The sequence below is a fragment of the Oryzias latipes genome, chromosome 24, assembly GCF_002234675.1.
Source record: "Oryzias latipes chromosome 24, ASM223467v1".
In the NCBI taxonomy this organism is placed as follows: domain Eukaryota; kingdom Metazoa; phylum Chordata; class Actinopteri; order Beloniformes; family Adrianichthyidae; genus Oryzias; species Oryzias latipes.
In genome coordinates this window covers 15,829,058-15,854,968 of record NC_019882.2, presented here as the reverse complement: position 1 = coordinate 15,854,968, position 25,911 = coordinate 15,829,058, and the positions used below count along the sequence as shown (strand labels likewise).

General features: G+C 35.6%; 3 protein-coding genes and 1 long non-coding RNA gene across 21 annotated transcripts; all 4 read right to left on the bottom strand.

The window, feature by feature from the left end:
* Positions 1-4,131: 4,131 nt before the first annotated feature.
* LOC101170389 lies at positions 4,132-10,377 on the bottom strand. Of its 2 annotated transcripts, none has more exons than XM_011491878.3 (15): positions 10,314-10,377; positions 9,971-10,040; positions 9,736-9,857; positions 9,604-9,664; positions 9,388-9,516; positions 8,551-8,622; positions 8,228-8,302; positions 7,340-7,423; positions 7,109-7,230; positions 6,981-7,041; positions 6,755-6,883; positions 6,514-6,585; positions 5,578-5,646; positions 4,766-4,951; positions 4,132-4,671 (listed from the first exon to the last, which is right to left on the bottom strand). In XM_011491878.3, exons 2-15 carry the CDS (start codon positions 10,029-10,031, stop codon positions 4,424-4,426), a joined length of 1,491 nt encoding a protein of 496 aa, XP_011490180.1. In that variant the 5' UTR covers positions 10,032-10,040; positions 10,314-10,377; the 3' UTR covers positions 4,132-4,423. The 2 variants fall into 2 exon arrangements, with proteins under 2 accessions (XP_011490180.1, XP_011490181.1); XM_011491879.3 differs by lacking the exon at positions 10,314-10,377 and adding an exon at positions 10,106-10,244.
* Positions 10,378-11,656: 1,279 nt separating this feature from the next.
* On the bottom strand, positions 11,657-13,451 carry LOC105357205. The gene is made up of 2 exons (XR_911231.3): positions 12,842-13,451; positions 11,657-12,043 (listed from the first exon to the last, which is right to left on the bottom strand). It is a non-coding gene; the product is annotated as an uncharacterized LOC105357205 (long non-coding RNA).
* An 875-nt stretch (positions 13,452-14,326) lies between these two features.
* Positions 14,327-20,013, bottom strand: LOC101160036. Of its 4 annotated transcripts, XM_020714853.2 has the most exons (13): positions 19,942-20,013; positions 19,582-19,702; positions 19,347-19,468; positions 19,215-19,275; positions 18,999-19,127; positions 17,755-17,838; positions 17,514-17,635; positions 17,386-17,446; positions 17,160-17,318; positions 16,921-16,992; positions 15,767-15,835; positions 14,987-15,172; positions 14,327-14,887 (listed from the first exon to the last, which is right to left on the bottom strand). In XM_020714853.2, exons 2-13 carry the CDS (start codon positions 19,640-19,642, stop codon positions 14,658-14,660), a joined length of 1,356 nt encoding a protein of 451 aa, XP_020570512.1. In that variant the 5' UTR covers positions 19,643-19,702; positions 19,942-20,013; the 3' UTR covers positions 14,327-14,657. The 4 variants fall into 4 exon arrangements, with proteins under 4 accessions (XP_020570512.1, XP_020570513.1, XP_020570514.1 ...); XM_020714854.2 differs by lacking the exon at positions 15,767-15,835 and having other exon boundaries at positions 19,942-20,012; XM_020714855.2 differs by lacking the exon at positions 15,767-15,835 and having other exon boundaries at positions 17,160-17,288; positions 19,942-20,012.
* An 831-nt stretch (positions 20,014-20,844) lies between these two features.
* On the bottom strand, positions 20,845-24,991 carry LOC105357202. 14 transcript variants are annotated; one of them, XR_002293271.2, is made up of 7 exons: positions 24,636-24,805; positions 23,465-23,598; positions 23,281-23,331; positions 22,838-22,899; positions 21,914-21,982; positions 21,551-21,730; positions 20,845-21,377 (listed from the first exon to the last, which is right to left on the bottom strand). XR_002293271.2 is itself a non-coding variant. In XM_011491870.3 (7 exons), the coding sequence occupies exons 3-7, from the start codon at positions 23,505-23,507 to the stop codon at positions 21,130-21,132; spliced, it is 609 nt and encodes a 202-aa protein (XP_011490172.1). In that variant the 5' UTR covers positions 23,508-23,628; positions 24,636-24,713; positions 24,820-24,991; the 3' UTR covers positions 20,845-21,129. The 14 variants fall into 14 exon arrangements, 11 of the variants coding, with proteins under 11 accessions (XP_011490172.1, XP_011490171.1, XP_020570518.1 ...); XM_011491870.3 differs by lacking the exon at positions 22,838-22,899 and adding an exon at positions 24,820-24,991 and having other exon boundaries at positions 23,447-23,628; positions 24,636-24,713; XM_011491869.3 differs by lacking the exon at positions 22,838-22,899 and adding an exon at positions 24,820-24,991 and having other exon boundaries at positions 23,447-23,598; positions 24,636-24,713.
* Positions 24,992-25,911: the final 920 nt, after the last annotated feature.

The following is a 25,911-nucleotide window of genomic DNA, read 5'->3' as shown; positions in this document are numbered from 1 at the left end:
ACATTCTTTCTTTCTCTTTCAGCTTTTCCCATCAGGGGTCGCCACAGCGAATCATCGTTTTCCACCTCACTCTGTCATGGACATCTTCTACCCTAACATTAGCCAACTTCATGTCCTCTGTTAAGACATCCAAATATCTCCTCTTTGGCCGTCCTCTTGCCCTCCTACCAGGCAGCTCCATCTCCAACATCCTTCTACCAATATATCCACTGTCCCTCCTCTGAACATGTCCAAACCATCTCAGTCTGGCTTCTCTGACTTTGTCGCTAACACAGGCAACATGAGCCGTCCCTCTGATGTACTCGTTCCTTATCCTGTCTAACCTGGTCACTCCTAAGGAGAACCTCAACATCTTCATCTCCGCTACCTCCATCTCAGCCTCTTGTCTCTGTCTCACTGCTACCGTCTCTAACCCATAGAGCAGAGCTGGTCTCACCACTGTCTTGTACACCTTTCCTTTGAGTCTTGCTGGCACTCTTCTGTCACACAACACTCCTGACACTTTCCTCCACCCGCTCCAACCTGCCTGCACTCGCCTCTTCACCTCTTTTCCACACTCTCCATCACACTGAACTGTTGACCCCAAGTACTTAAACTCCTGCACCTTCTTCACCTCAGCCCCCTGTAACCTAACGCTTCTACCTTGATCCCTCTCGTTCAGACACATGTATTCTGTCTTACTACGACTGACCTTCATGCCTCTTCTTTCCAGAGCAAACCTCCACCTCTCTAGCTGTTCCTCCACCTGCTCTCTACTCTCACTGCAAATTACAATGTCATCCGCAAACATCATTGTCCAGGGAGATTCCTGTCTTACCTCATCTGTCAGCCTGTCCATCAGCATAGCAAACAAAAAAGGACTCAAAGCTGATCCTTGGTGTAGTCCCACCTCCACCTTGAACTCCTCTGTCTGACCTACAGCACATCTCACCACCGTCATACTTCTCTCATACATGTCCTGAACTACTCTGACATACTTCTCTGCCACTCCAGACGACCTCATACAGTACCACAGCTCCTCCCTCGGCACCCTGTCATACGCCTTCTCTAAATCTACGAACACACAATGCAGCTCCTTCTGACCTTCTCTGTACTTTTCCATCAACATTCTCAAAGCAAAAATGGCATCAGTGGTGCTCTTACGGGGCATGAAACCATACTGCTGCTCACAGATCTCCACCTTCTTCCTAAGCCTGGCTTCCACTACTCTTTCCCACAGCTTCATTGTGTGGCTCATCAACTTTATTCCTCTATAGTTGCTGCAGTTCTGCGTGTCACCCTTGTTCTTAAAGATCGGGACCAGAACGCTTCTCCTCCATTCCTCAGGCATCTTCTCACTCTCTAAAATCCTATTGAACAACCTCGTTAGAAATTCCACTGCTGTCTCTCCTAAGCACTTCCATACCTCCACAGGTACGTCATCGGGACCAACGGCCTTTCCGCTCTTCATCCTTTTCAGAGCCTTCCTAACCTCATCCTTTCCAATCTCTGCTACTTCCTGCTCCACAACAACCACATCTTCCTCCCTTCTTTCCCTGTCATTTTCCACGTTCATCAGCTCCTCAAAATACTCCTTCCATCTTTTCTGTACACTCTCCTGGGTTGTTAGCACCTTTCCATCTCTGTCCTTTATCACTCTTATCTGTTGCACGTCCTTCCCATCTCTGTCTGTCTGGCTAGCCTGTACAAGTCCTTTTCTCCTTCCTTTGTGTCTAACCTGTCATATAGCTCATCGTAAGCTTTCTGTTTGGCCTTTGCCACCTCTCTCTTCACTCTACGCTGCGCTTCCTTGTACTCCTGTCTACCTTCCTCAGTCCTTTCTACATCCCACTTCCTTTTAGCCAACCTCTTCCTCTGGACGCATTCCTGTACTTCCTCATTCCACCACCAAGTGTCTTTACCGTCTGTCCTCTTTCCAGATGACACACCTAGCATCTTCCTACCTGTTTCCCTTATAATCTCTGCTGTAGTTTCCCAGTCATCTGGAAGCTCATCCTGACCACCCAGGACCTGTCTCAACTTCTGCCTAAATTCCTCACAAGTTTCTTCATTCTGTAGCTTCCACCACTTGGTCTTCTTTTCTGTTTTCCCTCTCTTCTTCTTCCTGACCTCCAGAGTCATCTTACACACCACCATGCGGTGCTGTCTGGCTACACTCTCTCCTACCACCACTTTGCAGTCATTAACCTCTCCCAAGTGACCTCGTCTACATAGGATGTAGTCCACCTGAGTACTCCTACCTCCACTTCTGTACGTCACTCTATGTTCCTCTCTCTTCTGGAAGTAAGTGTTGACTACAGCCATTTCCATCCTCTTTGCAAAGTCCACCACCATCTGTCCCTCCAGATTCCTTTCCTTCACACCAAAACCTGCCCATCACCTCCTCATCACCTCTGTTGCCCTCACCAACATGCCCATTAAAGTCTGCTCCAATAACAACTCTCTCTCCTCTGGGAAAAGTCTCTATGACCTCATCCAACTCACTCCAGAATCTCTCCTTCACTTCTAACTCACAGCCAACCTGTGGCGCATACCCACTGACTACATTCACCATCACCCCTTCAATTTCTAACTTTAGGCTCATCATCCTGTCTGAGACTCTTTTCACGTCTAGAACACTGTTTACAAACTCCCCCTTCAGAATCACTCCTACCCCGTTTCTCTTCCTATCAACACCATGATAGAACAGTTTGTATCCTCCTCCAATACCAAGTGCCTTGCTGCCCTTCCACCTTGTCTCCTGCACACACAGTACATCTACCTTCCTTCTCTCCATCATGTCTGCCAGCTCTCTGCCTTTCCCTGTCATTGTGCCAACGTTAAGAGTCCCTATTCTCAAACTATGTTCCTGCCTTTTCCCTTCTCTCTCTGGCCACGGACCCTTCTGCCTCCCCTCCTTCTTCGACCAACGGTAGTCAAATTTCCACCGACACCCTGTAGGTTAACAGCATCGGTGGCGGTCGTTGTTAACCCGGGCCTCGACCGATCCGGTATGTCTAAGTGTTGTGGATGATTCGCATAGTTATTTTGGCATTTTTTACGCCGGATGCCCTTCCTGACGCAACCCTCTCTATTTATCCGGGCTTGGGACCGGCACAGAAGTAACTGGCTTGCAACCCCTGTGGCTAAATTTATAGCCAAATGTACATTAACAGACATAAAAAGTCAACTCACCGTTTTAGAGAAAGTGAAACTGATTTCTGAGTCGTGACGACACAGATGACGCTGCTGTGGGAGGAGCCTAAGGCTTTAAACTTTATTTATAAAAATGTTGTAAATAATGATTTACAAACGCAAAATTTTGTGAAATATGTTTAGAAAACTAAAAAGGGCAGATCATTTTTATTTACCAAAACTGTTGACTGAATTTCACTGTAAATTAATGCAGATTTTAACAACCAGATTGTTGTTGTTAACAACATTTAATGAGGCTTAGTAGGAATATTTTACTTAGTTATAAAATTAAGCAAAATTACATAAATTATAAATGTCCAAGCCCCCATGGAGGCGCTGCAGGTGCAGATCTTGGTGGTTACAAATCTTCTAATAGTGAGCAGTAAATCATCCAGAAGACATTCTTCTCAAAGACAGACCAAACTATTGGTTAAATATTTAATCCTCAGTAAGCTTTGTTTATCACTAAAATGTGTTGAAAGCACATTTTATCTTAAGCTGCACAACAATATTTAGTTTGAAAAAAAAGAAAAATATTTGTACATCATTTATATAGTTTTTCTGTTGGATCATTAAGCATTAAAGTTCCGTTAAACAGCAGTGAGACTGTAAGTACATAATGGCTCACCACAGTGGTCGTAAGTTTAGAAGTAAATTCAATTTTTTACTTTAGTTGTTAAGTTTTCTTTGTAGTAAACTTGCAGGATGACACTAAATGAAATTACAGGAGTCTTTGATAAAAGTCAAAATTAATATTGAGCTTGATCAAAACACAATTTTTCTTTAAATTTTCCTTTTTTTCTCATACAGACTGAATGCATACAGTTTGTTCCAAATTATTATGCAAATTGTCTTTAAGTGGTAAAAAGATACAATTCTTTGTTTTTCAATAAACTCATGGATGATATTGTGTCTTGGAGTTCTTTGGATCACTGACATGAATCTCAGACACCTGTGACAGTTAGTTTGTCAGATGAGTTTAATTAAAGGAAAAGAAATTACAAAGAAGGACGTTCCATATTATTAAGCAGACCAACATTTTCAAGAAATATGGGTCAGAGAAAGGATCTCTGCTGCTGAAAAGCATGAAATAGTTAAAAAATTAAATTAATTCAGTTATGAACAAGATCTTGATATTAACTTCTCTGTGCATTAATAATTACAGTTCTTTAACCCATTAGCTAATTTTACTTTGTTACAAAAACTAACTACACAACCAAAGCTAACAACACTTTAGACAATGGCAACCTCAACTGTTGCATTGATTTTCACCATTAGATCCAGAGCTTTGTGGTCTGCTGTACTTCTTTAGTTCTTCCTTTAACTCAAGGGCTGCTTTTTTATTTTGTTCACACCCCAGCAAACCGTTCTTTTTGTTGTGGTAGAAAATATTGACCTCCAGGACAACATTAGGGTTACTAGATAAGACTTTTGAAGAGGAAATGTGTCTGGGCTCTTGGGAGTGATGCATCAAGACCAAAATGACAGGATCACCATCTATTAAGAAAAGAAAAACATCATGGAATATAAACCGAGCTGCATAAACGTGAATTTTTGTTTTCAACATTTCAATTGAGGAAAGTGAAGATACCTGGAACTTTCCTCATGGCTGCTTCAGCATCTGTTCCTGCTCGAGATGTAACAGGACAGAAAACAATGGTGATGTCGTGTTCTCCCCTCTCTATCCATTTCAAGTCTGGAGTCTTTATTTCATCCAAAAGTTGTTGATCAGCACCAAAAGTTTTACCACTGACCTCCACCTTGAACCTCACTTCTCCTAGAAAAGACATTAAAGATACAAACATGTGAATCTGGAATTAAAACAACTTAGATTTAACAGAATTCACTGATATGAAGTAACATAATGGAAATTTATTTAAGATGAAGTAAGTATTGCATGATTGATTTTACATTTCTAAAGGTAAATATTCATTTTAATTTGATATTTTGAGTTATAGAACATCTACTTCATCTTTAGATGAAAATGCATAAATGCAAAATTCAGTAAAAATACAAATGATTTGAATAAAAATAAAAAGTATCCAAAAAGTTCCCAAATTCTAAAATTGAAATATAGCTTTAAAAAAGAAATTAAGTCACACACGGTGTTGCAAACAGATGGAAATTTAAAATCAGTTCAGACTTTAAGAGAGACAAGAACATAAATACCACAACAGTACTAGACTGTGATCATTTACTTGTTTTCTGTAAAAGCCACAGGTACATTTATAAAATTAACTGGTACAGCTTCCTAAATGTACAATAAAAACAAGCATTCACGTTAAATAAGATTCTGAACTTAAATTTATTTTACTGAATCTTTGTTTAAAAAAATAGGACTGTAAGTTAAGAACAAAAGACAATCCTCTACTACAAGAGTTTTTTTTTTCAGATGAAACATACTCTTCTTTTCATTTGAGTCACTTTTCTTCTCATTGGTTGTTAGGGGAGCATTGGTGTCTGATGAAGAATCTGAAAAAATAAAGCAGTCAGCTCAAAACCAGTAGAAAAAAAAGATCAAATGATGTTTTCATCAATGTGACACTAGCTAGTCCTAATGTATTTATTTGAGGTAAATGCAAATTTGATGACCTATAGTGTTTATAGTTTTATATTTCAGGTTTAGTTTTAAATCTCCAACTTTTCTTGTTGCAAATGAAAATACTAAATGTTTGCTTGGAAACGCTCACCTGTGCTTTCAGAATCTCTTTCATCACAAAATAAATGTTTGCATTTGCAGTGTTATAAATGTAAAAATGAAAAAGCAGATTTGTAACCAAAGTGAGAGATTTAGAAAACAGGTAGGATTATGTGAGCAAACATATCATTTTGTCATTTGCAGCTTAAAATGTTATAGTTTTAAAACTGATCATTTTGATTGCACTTTAGTAATTTATCCATGATCTCATTATAGTGAGTTAAATAACACTTCAAAGAATTCAGATTAAGGAAACACAAAGTGAAAGTAACAAGTGACTGTAGTACAAAACAAACTTTATTTACACATAAAATACCCACAATGATGGAAGGGATTTAAGAGAAAGTATTAGACCATTGTTATCTAATTATTAGGGTTAAATATTGATTCTAAACAGATACTTTGGATTACATCTACTTCATCTTTATTTAAAAATGCATAAACAGAACATTTAAGGAATAGAAAATTCTCTAATGATTTGTACTAAGAGAAAAAAATAGTTTGTTTTTTTCTTTAAAGTTCTATAATAAAAAGTCACATCTACCATAATTAGAAGTTACACACAGAGTTGTAAACTCACAGTATAGACATTAAGAGACGCACACACACAAAATTTAGACTGTGCCACCTTTACATGTTACCTTGGGTTTTCTGTGAGGAACCTTTGAACCAAGAAGAAAAGGCCTTGGAAAAGCTGAAGTCATCTCCTTTTTCTACAATATAAACAATCACATTAAATGCAATTATGATCTATGCTTTATTTTACTGAACCTTTGTTTAAAAGTTTGCAGAGTAGTAGAAAGTTATGAATAAATGAGAAAACATCTTCTACATAAACTTTCTTTTTTTAAGAAAATATTTATACGACAACTTCCTACTGACCTTTTCCAGAATCCAGACTTTTGCTTCCATCCTTTTGCATATTATTATGAGCTTCAAGGATAATCTGCATCTCATCCAACAGCTGTTTTGTGTTCTTTATCCTTTCAAGGTATCTGGCTACAGGAGCGTCTGGATCAAGACATTTGGTTGTTAGAACATCTGCACAGATGATAATTCAGATGAAATGAAATACAAAGTGAAAGTAACAAGTGACTTTAGCACACACCGTTAAAAGAGTTTTGTTGGGTAAAACCTTTAAGTTCTTCCAGGAGCAGATGTGCTGGCGTCTGTATCAGAATGAAACAAATCCTCTCAGATGTTTGTAAATGCATGAAGAGATTAAGCTCTACTCACCTGATTATGAATTATTTGAAAGATGGTCCTTCTCAGCTTTAGATATTCTGGTCCAGGAAACAGTTGTCGCAGGTCTTCTCGATACAGAATCTGGACCACAGAGTCAGTCTGGAAATCCACCTCTGAAAATACCAGGTTTGATTAAAAGCAGGAATATAAAGCGGCGGGGCCTACATGCACAGACTTTCAGTGCACGGGTGATTTCATTATTCAGAAATAAATGTTACCTACCGGTACTTGTCTCTACAGAAGCTGCGCCTGCTTCGTAGCGTTTTGTTTCCATCAAACAAAGTTGACCTGGTTTCATTTGTAAAGCTGCAGAGTCAAATATTAACAGCAATATTTTTGGTTATTTAACCTGTTTTAGGAGAAGAAAACAGGTTTCAATTGTCAAATGCATAATTTCACCTTTTAATTAATGTATTTAATGTTACATTCACTAACTAAATATTTAGTTAGCAAGCTAAACATTTAAAGTAAAAAAAAAGTTCTATAATATATATTTAATCTAACTTCTGTATCAACTACAGGAGCTCAAGGGGAGACAGGTCAGGGGAAAAGTTGGAAGCAAACACACTGTTTTGGTGTCTTACTTGATTTTCAAAACCAGGAGTCAGATTGCAGAATTTTTTATGATCAGTGATAAACACACAGAACAGCTTTTGCTGTCATGAATCTGCCCAACATTCAGAACAGTGGCCATGGCGGCTGGACTCTTTGCTTAACTGAGATGTGAGATTCATTTCCCCAGCTACAAACTTTGCCTCGGCGAGGAGAGAGTCCCAGATGGGGATCAGATAGATGATGCAATGAGCAACTTCTACTCTCTTTAAAAATGGCCCAACGCTCTGGACTGCCACTTCCAAATGTCTCTCGGCAGTTTACGCATGACTATTTTTTCTCTATCCTGATCAGTAAAACCTGCTGGCTAGAAATCAGGGTCATCAGTCAGATTAACTTCTTCTTTTTCAAAGACTTTAACATCAGCTTGTCTTTCTAAATGCATCTCTGTTATCTTTTTGAATGTTTCTTTGCATTCATTCAGTCCGTCCTCCTGAATTTGTTTCAACATTTCCTCCTCACTCTCTGTCATCAGTGTTCCTGCTGTGTGACTTTTACCTGTATCCTGTTCCATCTCTTCCTCCATGTCCGTTACATTCTCTGAGAGACCAGAGGAGGGTCCTGGACCTGGTACTGTAAAGTGTACATGACATACATTAAATACATAGTACTTCCTATAATATATATATTTTTTTAATAGCATAGTCACCAACTTGTAAGCTTTTCTGATTGGACCTTTTTATAAAGAGCTTATTTTGTTCATACTATTCAAATAGTTAAAAGGGATTTATTTAATTAACCTTAATGACTCATTTTTATGACAGATTCACCTTTGTTTTTAAATTGTGGTCAAATATATTATTTTTATTTTTTGATCTTACACAGTTGGTCATCTACTTCCTGGTGTGGAAGCTCTTCAGGTTCAGGGGGAGGAGCAGCTGGAGGCTGACAGACTGATGCACAAAAACATGATTTAAATGACACTAACGTTCTTTTTATGTAATAAAATATGTCAAATAGTTTAATATACATCTTTTATTCTGGACTTGTAGTCTAATCAACCATAAAAAAGACACAATTGCAATAAACTTTATAGGTAATATTTAGCTTTATTTTAGATATATTGTTATCTATTTATCCTTTAAAATAGCATGTTTTTAAATGACACAGAGAACACACGTGTTTGTGGTATAAAAATAATAAAAAACAGCAAATGTTAAAAAAATATTTACCCAAATCAGAAAAAACTGTAAACTAATGTTTATTTGTTTTTGTTATTTTACATTCGATGCCCTATATGCATCAGTGAACTTGATACTTATTTATTAAAGCCTGATTATTACCATTACTTAGACTATAGAGGCTTTTGTTCTCTCGTCTCTATAACAATCCTGTTTATGTGAGCCAATACATTCCTGCAGCACACAATAAGATTCTTCTGCAATGTTAAACTCAATGAAGCTACAACAGTTGAAGAAAAATCTTTTTTTGTTAATGAAATGTAATATGAGCGAAAATACTAAGCAAAATGTCCCATTTTATATCAAATTTTATTTACATTTTCTGCAACTTTAGAATCTAGCCTGAACAGATTAGAAATAGTACCAACTATGCCTATACTTGGACAATAAACGAAAGCCAAAGTACCCAAAGAAAACATGAAGAGAACAGCCAAACTCCACATAGATGTATATTTTATCAAAGAAATTCATAATTACCTTTTTCAGAATCCAGACTTTTGCTGATGTCCTTTGAAAAATCATTGTGACGTTTAAGGACAGTCTGTTTCTCATCCAGCTGGTCTTTTATGTTCTGTATCCTGTTAAGGCACTCCTTTATCACATCACCTGAATAAAGAGATGTAGTTATTAGAACATCTGCACAGATGACAATTCAGATTAAAAAAATACAAAATAAGTTACTTTTGCACAAACCTCTGAGAGAGTCTCGTTGGGAAACATCTTCAAGTTTTTCCAGGAACGGATCAATTTGCTTCTGTTTCAGATATTAAAAAAATCCTTAAGGAAGTGTTTGTTAATGCATGGAAGAGATTAAGCTTTACTCACCTGCTTATGAATTATTTTTAAGATTTTGTTTATCTGCTTTAGTTTCTCCAGTCCAGGAAAAATGTCATGCAGGTCTTCCAGAGTCAGAGTCTGGATCTCTGAGTCAGTTTGGAAACCTGCCTCTGAAAATACCAGAACTGTAACTACTGATATACAGAGGCGGGGCCTAAATATGGATGTGACGTGACAGAGTTTAGGAACACAGGTGAGTTAATTAGCTCGAAATGTCACTTACTTTTCAGTTCAGAAGCTGCACATGCGTCGTAGCTTCCTATTTCCTGAAGTAGAGTCGACATCGTTCCAGCCTTTGGAGAAAGAGGTTCCAGCTATTTTAAATGTTTCGATGTTGTTCTAAAATGTTTTGACAAACCTTAAATATTTTTCAGTAAAACAAGAGAAGAGACGCCGAAAGGGTTGATTTAAAAATGCATACATTACTCAACAAATTAAGTTAAATAAAGAAGCAGAGCTCAACATTACGAGTTGTTTTGGGTTTTAAAATAATGAAAGCATAAAATCAAAATGTAATACCCAACTATAGCCTACTGCACATTAACAGACATAAAAAGTCAACTCACCGTTTTAAGAGAAAGTGAAACTGACAACTGAGTCGTGACGACACAGATGACGTGTTACTGTGGGAGGAGTCTGAGGCTTTTAACTTTATTAAATAAAAGAATATATGAAACATGTTTAGAAAAGTAAAAGAGCAAATTATTTTTTGTTTATTTACCAAAACTGTAGACTGAATGTCACTGTACATTAATGCAGTTTTTAACAACCAGGTGAATTTAATGAGGTTTAATAGGAATATTTTACTTAGTTATAAAATTAAGCAAAATTGCATTAAAATATGTATGTGGTGGAGGTCCGGGATTCAGATAATTATGGTTATAAATCTTCAAGGACAGAGCAAACTATTCAATGGGTTTCACTATTATTGAAACATGTTATCCTCAGTAAGATTTGTTTATCGTTAAAATGCGTTAAAAGCACATTTTTATCTCATGCTGCACAACAATGTTTCGTTTCTGTCAAGGAAGGAGATAGAAAAAAATATTTGTACATCATTTATATAGTTTTTGAAGTCCTGGTTACCAGCAGTAACACTGTAAATGTTTAATGTTAATGTTATAATCACCACATTGGACTTAAGGTTCAACAGGATAAATTCAATTTCATAATTTGTTGTTGTCACTTTTTCTCTGGAGTAAACTTGCAGGATGATATTGTGTTGCACAGACTGTCTTAATTTTAGAGTAAATTTCAGGTGCCCTTGACCAAAGTGAAAATTAATGTTGAGCTTGATCAAAACACCATTTTGTCTTCACTTTTCCATTTTTTTCATGCAAAAACAGTTCACAGTGTGTTCCAAATTAATATGCAAATTGTGTTTAAGTGTTAAAAATATACAATTCTTTGTTTTTCAATAAACTCATGGATGATATTGTGTCTTGCAGTTCTTTGGATCATTGACATGAATCTCAGACACCTGTGATAGTTAGTTTGTCAGATGAGTTTAATTAAAGGAAATAATCCTAAAGAAGGACGTTCCACATTATTAAGCAGACCAACATTTTCAAGAAATATGGGTCAGAGAAAGGATCTCTGCTGCTGAAAAGCATGAAAAAGCTAAATGTATGAAATAGTTAAGAAATTAAATGTACCCAGTTATGAAAAAGATCTTGATATTAACCTCTCTGTGCGGTAAATTATTACAGTTATTGAACCCATTACCTAACTTTACTTTGTTACAAAAACAACTGCACAACCAAAGCTAACAACACAGCAGACAAAGGAAACCACAACTTTTACTTTGATTTTCACAATTAGATCCAGAGCTTTGTGGTCTTCTTTAGTTCTTCCTTTAACTCAAGGGCTGCTTTTTTATTTTGTTCACACCCCAGTAAACCGTCCTGTCGTGGTAGAAAATATTGACCTCCAGGACAACATTAGGGTTACTAGATAAGACTTCTGCAGAGGAAACGTGTTTGGGCTCTTGGGAGTGATGCATCAAGACCAAAATGACAGAATCACCAAAAACATAACAGAGGAAAAATATGAAAAAAGTTCGTATTTATTTTACAAGTCAGCAGAAAGTAAACATTTTAAATTATGCGTTTGGATGGCCATAAAAACTTCTAATTTCATGAATAGAATATAAATAAACAATAGAACATGAGGAAAAAAACAATGGTGATGCAGCTCTCTTCATCATTTGTCAAATTTAAGCCTGAAGTCTGAATCTGGTCCAAAAGTTGTTGATCAGCACCAAATGTTTCACCAAATACCACTTTCTTGTATCTCCCTGTTGATTGAAAGGACATTAAATACACAAAAGTGAAAATCTTGAATCAAAAGTTAAAAGCAGAAAAAAAACTTTAAAAACTTCAAAAATTGAAAAATAAAATATGTAACAAAAGACTTAGTCAAACACATTTTTTCCAACAGAAGTAAATGTAAAATCAACGGTTTAAACAGTTTAGGTGTTAACAGAGACACAAGAAAAAGAAGTAAGTATAATAACACAAGATTGTAAACATTACTTTACTTGGTGTTTTCCATAAACCCCATCATCTTTGTGTTCAGTGAACAATCACATAAAACCCAATTATGATCTGAAGTGTAATTATAAACTTTAAGTTTATTGAATTATATGCTGCCTTTTGATGATTACAGACAAACAAGGGTCTTGACCTAAGAGGAATGAGGTATAGAGAAAAGATTAAAAGTCCTAAAATTAAGCCCTGTGGATCACCAAACAACAGTGGAGCAGTTGAAGAGTAACATCCAGACATGCACAACAACATACTTCTGTCAGCAAGACTAAAAATACAGATGGGTTATTTTACTACGGATCTGTTTAAAAAAGTTAAAACAGTGATGGTTATAAGAAAATACACATTCTCTACATTAACATGATTTCCTAGAAAAACATACTTTTCATTTGGTTCTCATAGAAGTATTGATGTCTGATGATTCTGACAAAAGTAAAATGTGTACAACAAAGATCATATCTACATGAAACAGATGGACCTACATATTTGAGGTATACAAGAATGTATTTGTAGCTGTATATTTGTAATACAAAAAACTTCATACTGACTTCTTCTTTCAGAATCCAGACGTCTGTTTATGTCTTCTCCCATTTTAACACGAGCTTTAAGAACAGCCTGCAATTATTCAGCTGATCCTTTGTGTCCTTTTTCCTCTCAAGGTGCTCAGCTACAACTCCAACGTCTGGATGAAGAGATTTGGTTTTTAGAATATCTGCACAGATGACAATAGTATGAAGTAATATTTGTTTACAGTGGCCCTGAAGTCCAAATCACACCAAGAAAACGTGAAAACATTATCAAGATCACAACAATCAGAAAACAAAACAAACGATTAAAAAAAATAATGTTTTTTGTAAAAACAATAAATGATGGTTTATAGTTTTTTAAATATCTGTGCTGATCAAGGCTCTCAAAAGTTTTCAAAGGCCAACCTTAGCAAAAAGTTTATCAGTACTTCAAGTAGATTTAGTCTATATGCTAAAAATTAGGCAGTATGTTGAAGTTTACATTTATTATAGTATCTTTATATTGCAAGCTTAAAATATTCCAATTTTGTCCATATAAGTATTTTAATTTTCAATTCAATTCAATTTTATTTGTATAGCCCAAAATCACAACAACAGTCGTCTCGATGAACTTCGTCCGGGAATTGAAAAGTAAAACATAAAATCAAAAGGATCATGAGTACATAGAATTCAATAGGAAAATACTAAATTGAACTACCGTAATTATTCAGACTAAGCTAAACTGGGCATCCCTGCCCTTAGACCCCCCTTCCCGGTAAGGAAAAACTCCTAAAAAAACGGATTCTGCGTCCACATGAAGGAGGGATCCTCCCCCAGGACGGACAGGCGATTTACCGGAACTCAGAGAAGAATTAACTTATCTGACTCTGCAACTATACTTAAAGTCCAGCAGATGAACTTCATCCAGATGGAGTTGGAGGGACTGCCGGGTGCGTGAGACTAGCCAGAGGCAGAATCCACAGCCAGGTGCAGGAGCAGTAGTAGATGCAAGCCAGAGACAAGGTATTTGGTCAGGTACAGGAGCACGGACGAGCCAACTGGAATCACTTCCACCTCCTCAGTGGGGAGAGGGAAAGAGGGAGAGTACATGAATCGCACTGCACCAAACAGAGGCATGGAGAACTAAATGATGAATAACAATAATCAAGAATAGAGAAGAGAAGGAGAGTAGAAGTAGATGAGAAAAGAGGAAAGTATTTAACAAACTTTTTATGCTACACATACATTGTGGATAGTAGACTTGCTATTAGTTCACATATTATACTTAACTATATTTACGGTAATAATTAGTATACTCAAGCATACTTAATTAAACTTTAAGTGTAAAGACCTGGAGCGGGACACCCTATTACAGCTTAAGGATTCAGCATAAACAGTCACTGGAAAAAAAGGAGGCATGTTAAAAATGTCAGTAGCAAGAATAACTTGTTTAAAAACACGTTGCACACATACAGTATGTTCCTGTAGGATTTACAGAAACAAACACATTAAAATCCATCAAGAACATTAATGGAAGTCAATTTTATTGTTGATAAGCACAGAGATTATAAACCATTACTGATTGAATATAGGAAGGACCTTTATTGTTTTCCCACATCACATTCTTGTTTAAATGAGCTCTAACTTCTCTGCAACATACAATAAGATACTTCATTGTTAATAAAATGTAAATGTGGACATACACAACATTTTGATATAAAAGCTGTCTGTGTAGTTTATTAAAACGTTTCATTAAACTAATTTTTCATAACTCTACCTTGTTACAACAATTAACAGCCTTACAGAAGCTAGCAACCCATCAGACTTTACTAAGAGAAGGACCACTGTTGCTGTGATTTCAATAGTTAAACCCAGAACGCTGTGGTCTGCTGTACTTCTTTAGTTCTTCCTTCAACTCAATGACAGCATTTTCATTTTGTCTGCACTTCAATAAACCCTTCTTTTTTTTGTGGTAGAAAATATTGACCTCCAGGACAACATTAGGGTTACTAGATAAGACTTTAGTAGAGGACGAGTGTTTGGGCTCTTGGGAGTAATGCATCAAGACCAGAATGGCAGGATCACCATCTATAAAGAAAACAAAAACAACATGGAATATAAATCAAGGTGCATAAACTTAAGACTCATTTTTGTTTTCAACATTTCAATTGAGGAAAGTGAAGATACCTGGAACTTTCCTCATGGCTGATGCAGCATCTGTTCCTACTTGAGATGTAACAGGACAGAAAACAATGGTGATGTCGTGTTCTTCCCCCTCTATCCATTTCAAGTCTGGAGTCTTTATTTCATCCAAAAGTTGTTGATCAGCACCAAAAGTTTCACCGCTGACCTCCACCTTGAACCTCACTACTCCTAGAAAAGACATTAAAGATACAAACATGTGAATCTGGAATTAAAACAACAACAACAGAATCCACTGATATGAAGCAACATAATTTAAATTTAGTTACATTTCTAAAGGTAAATATTCATTTTAATTTGATATTTTGAGTTATAGAACATCTACTTCATCTTTAGTTGAAAATACATAAATGCAAAATTCAGTAAAAATACAAATGATTTGAAAAAAAATAAAAAGTATCCAAAAAGTTCCCAAATTGTACAAATGAAATAGAGCATCAAAAAAGAAATGAAGTCACACACGGTGTTGCAAACAGATGGAAATTTAAAATCAGATCAGACTTTAAGAGAGACAAAAACATAAATACCACAACAGTACTAGACTGTGATCATTTACTTGTTTTCTATAAAACAGCCACAGGTACATTTATAAAATTAACTGGTGAATCTTCCTAAATGTTCATTAAAAACAAACATTCACATTAAATACAATTCTGAACCTACATTTATTTTACTGAATCTCTGTTTAAAAAAAAATAGGACTGTAAGTTAAGAACAAAAGACAATCCTCTACTACAAGAGTTTTTTTTTTCAGATGAAACATACTCTTCTTATCATTTGAGTCACTTTTCTTCTCATTGGTTGTTAGGGGAGCATTGGTGTCTGATGAAGAATCTGATAAAATAAAGCAGTCAGTTCCAAACCAGTAGAAAAAAAAGATCAAAAGATGTTTTCATCAATGTGACACCAGCTAGACCTACTGTATGTATTTGAGGTTAATGCAAATTTGAAGACCTATAGTGTTTATAGTTTTATATTTTATTACAAACAATTAACTTTTTCAGAATCCAGACATTTTCTGATTTTCTGTCCATTTTTACGATGAGCTGTAAAGACAGCCTGCATCTTATCCAGCTGATCCTCAGCTAAAACATCAGGATTTGGATGAAGACAACTGGTTATTAGTACTGCTGCACAAATGTAGGAATATTTAACATTAGAACAGAAGTCAGAGTTTTCCATAAAAATCTCCTAAACTGCAAACAAAAGGTTTAGTTTTAAATCTACAACTTCTGGTTGCAAATGAAAATACTAAATGTTTGTTTGGAAAATCTCACCTGTGCTTTCAGAATCTCACAAAATAAATGTTTGCATTTGCAGTGTTATAAAAGTAAAAATGAAAAACGCAGATTTGTAACCAAAGTGAGAGATTTGGAAAACAGGTAGGATTATGTGAGCAAACATATAAATTTGTCATTTGCAGCTTAAAATGTTATAGTTTTAAAACTGATCATTTTGATTGCACTTTAGTAATTTATCCATCCTCTCATTATAGTGAGTTAAATAACACTTCAAAGAATTCAGATTAAGGAAACACAAAGTGAAAGTAACAAGTGACTGTAGTACAAAACAAACTTTATTTACACATAAAATACCCACAATGATGGAAGGGATTTAAGAGAAAGTAAGCATTACACCATTTTTATCTAATTATTAGGGTTAAATATTGATTTCAAACAAATACTTTGGATTACATCTACTTATTCTTTGGCTAAAAATGCATAAACAGAACATTTAAGGAATAGAAAATTCTCTATAAATGATTTGTACTAAGAGAAAAAAATAGTTTTTTTTAAGTTCTGTAAATAAAAAGTCACATCTACCATAATTAGAAGTTACACATAGAGTTGTAAACTCACAGTACAGACATTAAGAGACGCACACACACAAAATTTAGGCTGTAAACCTTTACATGTTACCTTGGGTTTTCTGTGAGAGACCAATGTACCAAGAAGAAAAGGAATGGATAAAGCTGAAGTCATCTCCTTTTTCTACAATATAAACAATCACATTAAATGTAGTTATGATTTATGCTTTATTTTACTGAACCTTTGTTTAAAAGTTTGCAGAGTAGTAGAAAGTTATGAATAAATGAGAAAACATGTTCTACATAAACTCTTTTTTTAAGAAGATATTTATACGACAACTTCCTACTGACCTTTTCCAGAATCCAGACTTTTGCTTCTATCGTTTCGCATATTATTATGAGCTTCAAGGATAATCTGCATCTCATCCAACTGCTGTTTTGTGTTCTTTATCCTTTCAAGGTATCTGGCTACAGGAACGTCTGGATCAAGACATTTGGCTGTTAGAACATCTGCACAGAGGATAATTCAGATTAAATGAAATACAAAGTGAAAGTAACAAGTGACTTTAGCACACACCGTTGAAAGAGTTTTGTTGGGTAAAACCTTTAAGTTCTTCCAGGAGCAGATGTGCTGGCGTCTGTATCAGAATGAAACAAATCCTCTCAGATGTTTGTAAATGCATGAAGAGATTAAGCTCTACTCACCTGATTATGAATTATTTGAAAGATGGTCCTTCTCAGCTTTAGATATTCTGGTCCAGGAAACAGTTCTTGCAGATCTTCTCGATACAGAATCTGGACCACAGAGTCAGTCTGGAAATCCACCTCTTAAAATACCAGATTTGATTAAAAGCAGGACTCAGGCCTAATATAGAGAGGCGGGGCCTACATGCACAGACTTTCAGTACCTGGGTTAATTCATTACTCAGAAATAAATGATATCTACCTGTACTTATCTCTACAGAAGCTGCGCCTGCTTCATAACGTTCCGGTTCCTTCAAACAAAGTTGACCTGGTTCCATTTGTAAAGCTGCAGAGTCAAATATTAACAGCATTTTTTTTTGGTAATTTAACCTGTTTTAGGAGAAGAAAACAGGTTTCAATTGTCAAATGCATATTTTCACCTTTAAAACATTTTTTTAAATCAAATTCACTAACTAAATATTTAGTGAGCTCTGACGGAAAGAAGAAGCAAGAGCAACATATCCACCAAGCCCTCCGAACCTGTGGATATCCCAAGTGGGCATTCACCAGATCCCAACATACAGGAAAACAAGACAAGAAGGAACAAGAGCCGAAACGGAACAGTATTTCAATTCCATATATCTCAGGCCTGTCTGAAAAACTCAAAAGGATTTTCAAACAACATAACATCCCAGTTCATCTCAAACCAGTCAATACCCTCAGACAGAAACTGGTTCATCCAAAGGACAAAATTCCCAGCTACAAACAGAGTAATGTTGTGTACTCTATCCACTGCAAAGAGAACTGCAATGAACAGTATATAGGAGAAACCAAACAACCGCTACACAAGCGGCTTTACCAACATCGCAGAGCCAACCCAAGTGGACCTGAGTCTGCAGTACATCTCCACCTGAAGGCCACAAACCACTCTTTCAAGGACAGTGAAGTCCGAATTCTAGCCAGAGAGAAAGGATGGTTTGAGCGAGGAGTGAAAGAAGCCATCTTTGTCAAGAAGGATAAACCTTCTCTTAATAAGAATGGTGGTCTCAGGTTTATTCTTCCATCCATCTACGGCAGTGTTTTGAAACCTAAACAAACCAAACCAGTTCCACCTGAGTCGTTAACCGCTGAAAGAGACGACCAATTTGGAGAGGGAGTCACTGGCTCCCCAACCCCCAGCTGAGGACAAAGGACTATTAACGACCCGAAACCACGTAGGCTAAGTGGACAACACCTCCAGTTTCAGGTCTGACTCCTCCCCCATGAGCGCATATATACCAGCTCCTAGACCAGCTATTTCAGAATTGACAAAGCCTCTTGGATAAGAGGTGAAACGTCTTTCAACTTTAAAAACCAAGTCCAGATGACATCCCCTAAACCTGAAATAACTCCATATAAACCTACTACAATGGAACCAACCTGGATGAATGAGAGTCTTCATAGACATGAAGAGAACATGCAAACTCCACATAAATGTATATTTTAATCAAAGAAATTCATAATTACCTTTTTCAGAATCCAGACTTTTGCAGATGTCCTTTGGAAAATCATTGTGAAATTTAAGGACAGTCTGCTTCTCATCCAGCTGTTCTTTTATGTTCTTTATCCTGTTAAGGCACTCCTTTATCACATCACCTGAATAAAGAGATGTAGTTATTAGAACATCTGCACAGATGATAATTCAGATTAAGAAAATACAAAATAAGTGACTTTTGCACAAACCTCTGAGAGAGTCTCGTTGGGAAACATCTCCAAGTTTTTCCAGGAACGGATCAATTTGCATCTGTTTCAGATATTAAAAAAATCCTCAAGGAAGTGTTTGTTAATGCATGGAAGAGATTAAGCTTTACTAACCTGTTTATGAATTATTTTAAAGATTGTGTTTCTCAGCTTTAGTTTCTCCAGTCCAGGAAACAGTTCATGCAGGTCTTCCAGGGTCAGAGTCTGGATCTCTGAGTCAGTTTGGAAACCTGCCTCTGAAAATACCAGAACTGTAACTACTGATATACAGAGGCGGGGCCTAAATATGGATGTGACGTGACAGAGTTTAGGAACACAGGTGAGTTAATTAGCTCGAAATGTCACTTACTTTTCAGTTTAGAAGCTGCGCATGCGTCGTAGCTTCCTATTTCATGTAGTAGAGTCGACATTGTTCCAGTCTTTGGAGAAAGAGCTTCGAGTTTGTCCGTTTTTATGTACCTGTTTCGATGCTGTTTCAAATCGTTAAATATTTAAAAAACCTTAAATATTTTTTTAGTATTAAAAAAAACAACAGCGACAACAGAGACGCCAAGGGGGAATATAAATACATAAAATTACACAACAAAATTGAGAGGCAGAGCTCAACATGATGAGTTGTTTTAAGCTCTAAAATAATTAAACCATTAAGCAAAATATAATACCCAACTTTAGCTTAATGTACATTAACAGACATAAAAAGTCAACTCACCGTTTTGAGACAGGAGAAAGTGAAACTAATAACTGAGTCGTGACGACACGGATCACGTGTTCCTGTGGGAGGAGTCTGAGGCTTTTCACTTCATCAATCAAAAATGTGAAGTGAGATTTACAAACGCAAAATTTTATGAAATATGTTAAGAAAATAAAAAGAGCAAACATTTTTTTTTATTTACCAAAACTGTAGACTGAATGTCACTGTACATTAATCCAGTCCAATGAGGTTTAATAGCAATATTTTACTTAGTCAAAGAATTAGGCAAAATTGCATAAATTGTGTATGTGGTGGAGGTGCAGGTGCAAATCTTGGTGGTTTTTAACCTTCAAAGACAGAGCAAACTGTTGGTGAAACATGTTACCCTTAGTAAGATTTGTTTATCATTAAAATGCGTTAAAAGCACATTTTTATCTAATGCTGCACAACAATGTTTCGTTTCTGTCAAGGAAGGAGATAGAAAAAAATATTTGTAGGTTTTTAAAGTCCTGGTTAACAGCAGTAATACTGTAAATGTTATATGTAAATTTTATAATCACCACCGTGGACTTATAAGATTAACAGGAGAAATTCAATGTCTTGCTTTAGTTTTTATATTTTCTCTGGAGTACACTTGCAATATGATATTGTGTTGCACAGACTGTCATATTTTTTAAAGGAAATTTTAGCAGCCTTTGACAAAAGTGAAAATTAATATTGAGCTTGATCAAAACACCATTTTGTCTTCACTTTTCCATTTTTTTCTCATGCAAAAATAACATATACGGTGTGTTCCAAATTGTTATGCAAATTGAGTTTAAGTGTTAAAAAGATACAATTCTTTGTTTTTCAATACACTCATGGATGATATTGTGTCTTGGAGCTCTTTGGATCACTGACATGAATCTTAGACACCTGTGATAGTTTGTCAGATGAATTTAATTAAAGGAAAAGAAATTACAAAGAAGGACGTTCCACATTATTAAGCAGACCAACATTTTCAAGAAATATGGGTCAGAGAAAGGATCTCTCTGCTGAAAAGCATGAAATAGTAAAAAATTTAATTAAATCAGTTATGAACAAGATCTTTATATTAACCTCTCTGTGCAGTAAATAATTAAAGTTATTTCACCCATTACCTAACTTTTCCTTGTTACAAAAACAACTGCACAACCAAAGCTAACAACACAGCAGACAATGGCAACCTCAACTGTTGCTTTGATTTTCACCATTAGATCCAGAGCTTTGTGGTCTGCTGTACTTCTTTAGTTCTTCCTTCAACTCAAGGACAGCATTTTTATTTTGTTCACACCCCAGTAAACCGTTCTTTTTGTCATGGTAGACAATGTTGATCTCCAGGACAACATTAGGGTTACTAGATAAGAGTTTTGAAGAGGAAATGTGTTTGGGCTCTTGGGAGTAATGCATCAAGACCAAAATGACAGGATCACCACCTATTGAGAAAACAAAAACAGAGGAAAAAAATGTAAAAGGTTATATTAATATATTCTACAAGTCAGCAGAAAGTAAACGTTTTGAATTACAAGTTTGGATGGCCATAAATACAATATAGAAGCTGAGGAGCGCGAATTTTTTTCAACATTCATACTGAGGAAAATGAAGATACCTGGAACCTTCTCCATGGCTGCTTCAGCATCTGTTCCTGTCCGCGACGTAACAGGACAAAAAACGATGGTGATGCAGCTCTCTTCATCATTTGTCATATTTAAGCCTGAAGTCTGAATTTGGTCCAAAAGTTGTTCATCAGCACCAAATGTTTCACCACATACCACCTTCTTGTATCTCACTGTTAATAGAAAAGACATTAAAGACACAAAAGTGAAAATCTTGAATCAAAAGTTAAAAGCAGAAAAAAAACGTTAAAAACTTAAAACAGTGGAAATGAAACATGTAGCAAATGATTAAGATCCACACACATTGTTTCGAACAGAAGTAAATTTAAAATCAACGGTTGTAAACATTACTTTACCTAGTGGTTTCCGTGAACAGCAGCAGCACCAGCTACAGAAGCACTGCCGTATCCAGGAGCAACATTCTCCTTGTATTTAATGAACAAACAATCACATAAAACCCAGTTATGATCTGAACTTTAATAATAAACTTTAAGTTTATTTAATTATATGCTGCCTTTAATGACCACAGACAACCATGGGGGTGGGGCCAAGAGGAATGAGGTATAGAGAGAATATTAGAGGTTGTAAAATGGAGCCCTGTGGAACCCCAAACAACAGCTGAGCAGTTGAAGAGTAAGATCCAGAGATATCTACTGTAGATGGAAAAGACATTAAAGACACAAAAGTGAAAATCTTGAATAAAAGTTAAAAGCATGAGAAAAGAAACCCTTCAAAAACGGAAAAAAGGTAACAAAAGTTTAAGTGAAACACATAGTTTCAAACTAGGTCTGCACAATATGGCAAATTTCTTGTCGTCGCGATATCAAGCTGTGCAAACGTACATAGCAATAGGCAAAAATTGCGTACCTTACATGTGCTAAAACATGCTTATGGCAGCTTAAAGTCTTTATTGAATCAAAGTCTATCCATTTATGCATTTAACCACATTTAGACCCTGAAGTCGTTGAGTAACCGGATAGGGCTCTTTTTTGTTAGATGTTTGCCTCCTTTGTACACTAGGGTTACCTCTTGTTTAAATTAAACTGTTGTAGTAAAATGAAAACAATGTTTTGGGTTGTTTTGCTATTCATTCATGTATTGCAAGTTATATCATCATCACAATATTGATCACTAATATCGCATATCGCAAGATTTTTTCCTTTTGTGCACCCCTATTTCAAACAGAAGTAAATTTAAAATTAACAGTTTGAACTGTTTAGGTGTTAACAGAAACTCAAGAAAAAGAAATAAGTACAAGAATACAAGTTTGTAAACATTACTGTGCCTAGTGTGCTCCATAAACAGTCACTGAAGCGCTGCCATAGCGAAGAGCAACATCCTCCTTGTGTTAAATAAAGAACAATCACATAACCAAGTTATGATCTGAACTTTAATAATAAACTTTAGGTTTTTGAATTATATGCTGCTTTTAATGACCACAGTCAAACAAGGGGGTGAAGACAAGAGGAATGATGTTTAGAGAAAATATTAGAGGTTCTAAAATGGAGCCCTGTGGAACCCCAAACAACAGTGGAACAGTTGAAGAGTTTATCTCTACACATGCACAAAAAATAGTTCTGTCAGCCTAATAAACTAAAAATACAGCTGTGTTATTTTACTAAAGCTTTGTTTAATAGGTTAAGACAGTGACACTTATAAATAAAAGAAAATACACATTTTCTACGTAAAAGATACAAGATACATTTTTCCCAGAGAGACATACCATTTTCTTGGTTCTGATTGTTTATCAATGGAGTTTTGCTGTCTGATGATTCTGAAAAAAGAAACAAAAATTTCTACAACAAAGATCATATCTTCATGAGACATAGATGGACCTACATATTTGAGGTGTATACAAGAATGTATTTATAGCTGTATATTTGTATTACCAAAAACTTCGTACTGACTTCTTCTTTCAGAATCCAGACGTCTGTTTATGTCTTCTCCCATTTTAACACGAGCTTTAAGAACAGCCTGCAATTATTCAGCTGATCCTTTGTGTCCTTTTTCCTCTCAAGGTGCTCAGCTACAACTCCAACGTCTGGATGAAGAGATTTGGTTTTTAGAATATCTGCACAGATGACAATAGTATGAAGTAATATTTGTGCACAGGGGCCCGGAAGTCCAAATCACACCAAGAAAACGTGAAAACATGAAGATCACAGAGACAATCAAAAAACAAAACAATTTAAAAAAAATTACATTTTAGAGGAAGAAAAAAGTTCCAGAAACCAAAACACAATTTTAAAAAAAATTCAAAATTTCAGAAAGCAGAAATCAAACTGAAATGTTAAAAAAACAAAACCAGAAAATGTTGCTACAATGACACATCAATGATTAGATATTCAGGTTTGATTTTTGACGTTTTTTCAAATGCTTCTTTAATGTCTGCATACTAATAAAAGTTTTATGATTAGTACGGAACATATCCAGTGTTACTTTAGACTAAATAACTTTCAGTTGAAAGGATGGACAAACGTCATCATCTTAAAAAAGTAAAAAATTTCTAAAAGCAAAAGTAATTTTCAGAAATCAAAATGAAATGTTACAAAAACAAAAAAAGAAATGCAAAACTTTCCTTTTTTAATTTGCATTTTCTTTTTTTTTGGTCTGCAGTCACTATTCTTTTTTTGCTACAATTGCGGTTCTCAGCCACCGTAGCTCCGTACTGATCGTAAACCTTTTATCAGTGTGCCGACATTGAAGTTGTGCTCTGTAATATGTTTTTGTGTTGAAGTATTTGTTGGTCTGTTTTGCAATTCAAGGCCACCGTATTTGGGACACTGAGTCAGCAAACCTTTAACCCTTTCATTTACAGCTTAGAGTATTACAGTTTTAAAACTGATCTTTTTGATTGCAGTTTGACCAATTTTTCTTTATAAAACCCTGACTTTTGTTTTACTTTTAGTGACAAAAATATCAGTTTATAGAATTCCAGGTAATACAAAATGAAAGTAACAAGAGGCTTTTGCACAAACCAACAGCTGTGACTGAGACTCTTGTGGGATAAAACCTCAGAATTCTTTTAGAGAAAGATGATGAGTTGGCTTTTGTGACAGAATGAAAAATATCACTTACTTGTTAGTCCAGAAGATCAACCTGTCGTAGATTTGTATTTTCTGAAGTCTTAAAAAAACTAAAAACACAGAGGAGACACTAAAAGGAGAGACTTTATAAAGATTTTTGAAACAATTAATTTAAGCGTAAAAGAAAATATAAGACCCAACTATAATGAACATTTTCAGATGTTAAGTCAACTCACCATTTAGAGTTAAGAGAAAGTGAAAGTAACTTCTGAGCTGTAGGAGGAACCTACAGGCTAATAAAACTGTTTAAAGACACAAAACACAAGCTGTCCAGAACATTAATATGTTTTAAAAAATGCTAATTACTCTCATTTACCAAAATTGTGGAATGTTCAATGTAAATCTAAACAGTTTAAACAAACAGGCGAAGTCAATAAGTTTGTTAAAATATTTTATTGAATTAGTCAAGCGTGTCACATGATCACAATCTGTTAATGACTGCCCCAAGTTCCTTTAAGTCTTAAAAAAATATTAAAAACATGAACATTTTTGCTGTTTTGTTTTGTTTATTAAAATTTGTCAACAGCAAGTGTTTTTTAAAGCCAAAGAAAATGGATCTTGAAAACAGGCTGGGGTAAGGAACTCTTTGCACATTTACAGTATGTTACTGCAAACATGAGAGAAACAAGCTAAGACATGACAGAAAATTTACACCATGAATGAAATAAGCATGAATATTAGAAAACACTTCACCAACATAGTGTCAGATAAATGCATATAGACATTAAAGAAAAACACAATTATAAACAACAAACCACAACAAGAATCAAGTTTCTCATGCACAAGGGAGAGGAGCAAGAGTGACGAAAACGTCTACCACGCTTCTCTTCTCAAAGGTCTGCCTCTCCTCGTGCTGCTTTTATTGAGGACACAAGAAGGAGGTAACAATTTCAAGACAAAGAGAAAAAGTTCATTAGGGGGTGTCGTCAAATGACCCTTTTGGTTGGATTCTAAGTTCAAACAGTATCCCTTATCAGCTCAGGACAGTGTGTCGTAAAACCCCCTCTTCCTAGCTGGGATGAGAAGCAGATGTACAAACAACACAAAGCTGTCTAAAAAGGTTAGTCTGAGTTAACATTTAAACACACATTTAAACAAATACATTTACACAAAGATAATAAAACAAATTCCTTCACACATAGGTAGGGCCTTTTTCCCTTCCCCTCCATAACCACACATTTCTGCAGCACACAACAGAGTACTTATATTTTGTAAGTATAACCTTATGCAACCACACAAATTAATTTCTTTATTTATGAATAAAAAGT

What these genes read in the sequence shown, in the direction of transcription:
- LOC101160036 (XM_020714853.2), bottom strand. Translation starts at nt 19,642, where the DNA reads ATGTCGACTCTACTACATGAAATAGGAAGCTACGACGCATGCGCAGCT. An exon ending in AAGTCTGGATTCTGGAAAAG is followed by an intron (nt 16,993 to 17,159) that starts GTCAGTAGGAAG and finishes TTTATATTGTAG; the next exon opens with AAAAAGGAGATGACTTCAGC. An exon ending in TCTCTCACAGAAAACCCAAG is followed by an intron (nt 15,836 to 16,920) that starts GTAACATGTAAA and finishes TTATTTTATCAG; the next exon opens with ATTCTTCATCAGACACCAAT.
- LOC101170389 (XM_011491878.3), bottom strand. Translation starts at nt 10,031, where the DNA reads ATGTCGACTCTACTTCAGGAAATAGGAAGCTACGACGCATGTGCAGCT. An exon ending in TTCTGTAGAGACAAGTACCG is followed by an intron (nt 7,231 to 7,339) that starts GTAGGTAACATT and finishes TGGTATTTTCAG; the next exon opens with AGGTGGATTTCCAGACTGAC. An exon ending in TTCAAATAATTCATAATCAG is followed by an intron (nt 7,042 to 7,108) that starts GTGAGTAGAGCT and finishes ATTCTGATACAG; the next exon opens with ACGCCAGCACATCTGCTCCT.
- LOC105357202 (XM_011491870.3), bottom strand. Translation starts at nt 23,507, where the DNA reads ATGGGAGAAGACATAAACAGACGTCTGGATTCTGAAAGAAGAAGTCAG. An exon ending in CAATCAGAACCAAGAAAATG is followed by an intron (nt 21,983 to 23,280) that starts GTATGTCTCTCT and finishes ATTAAATACAAG; the next exon opens with GAGAATGTTGCTCCTGGATA. An exon ending in CTGTTCACGGAAACCACTAG is followed by an intron (nt 21,731 to 21,913) that starts GTAAAGTAATGT and finishes TTCTATTAACAG; the next exon opens with TGAGATACAAGAAGGTGGTA.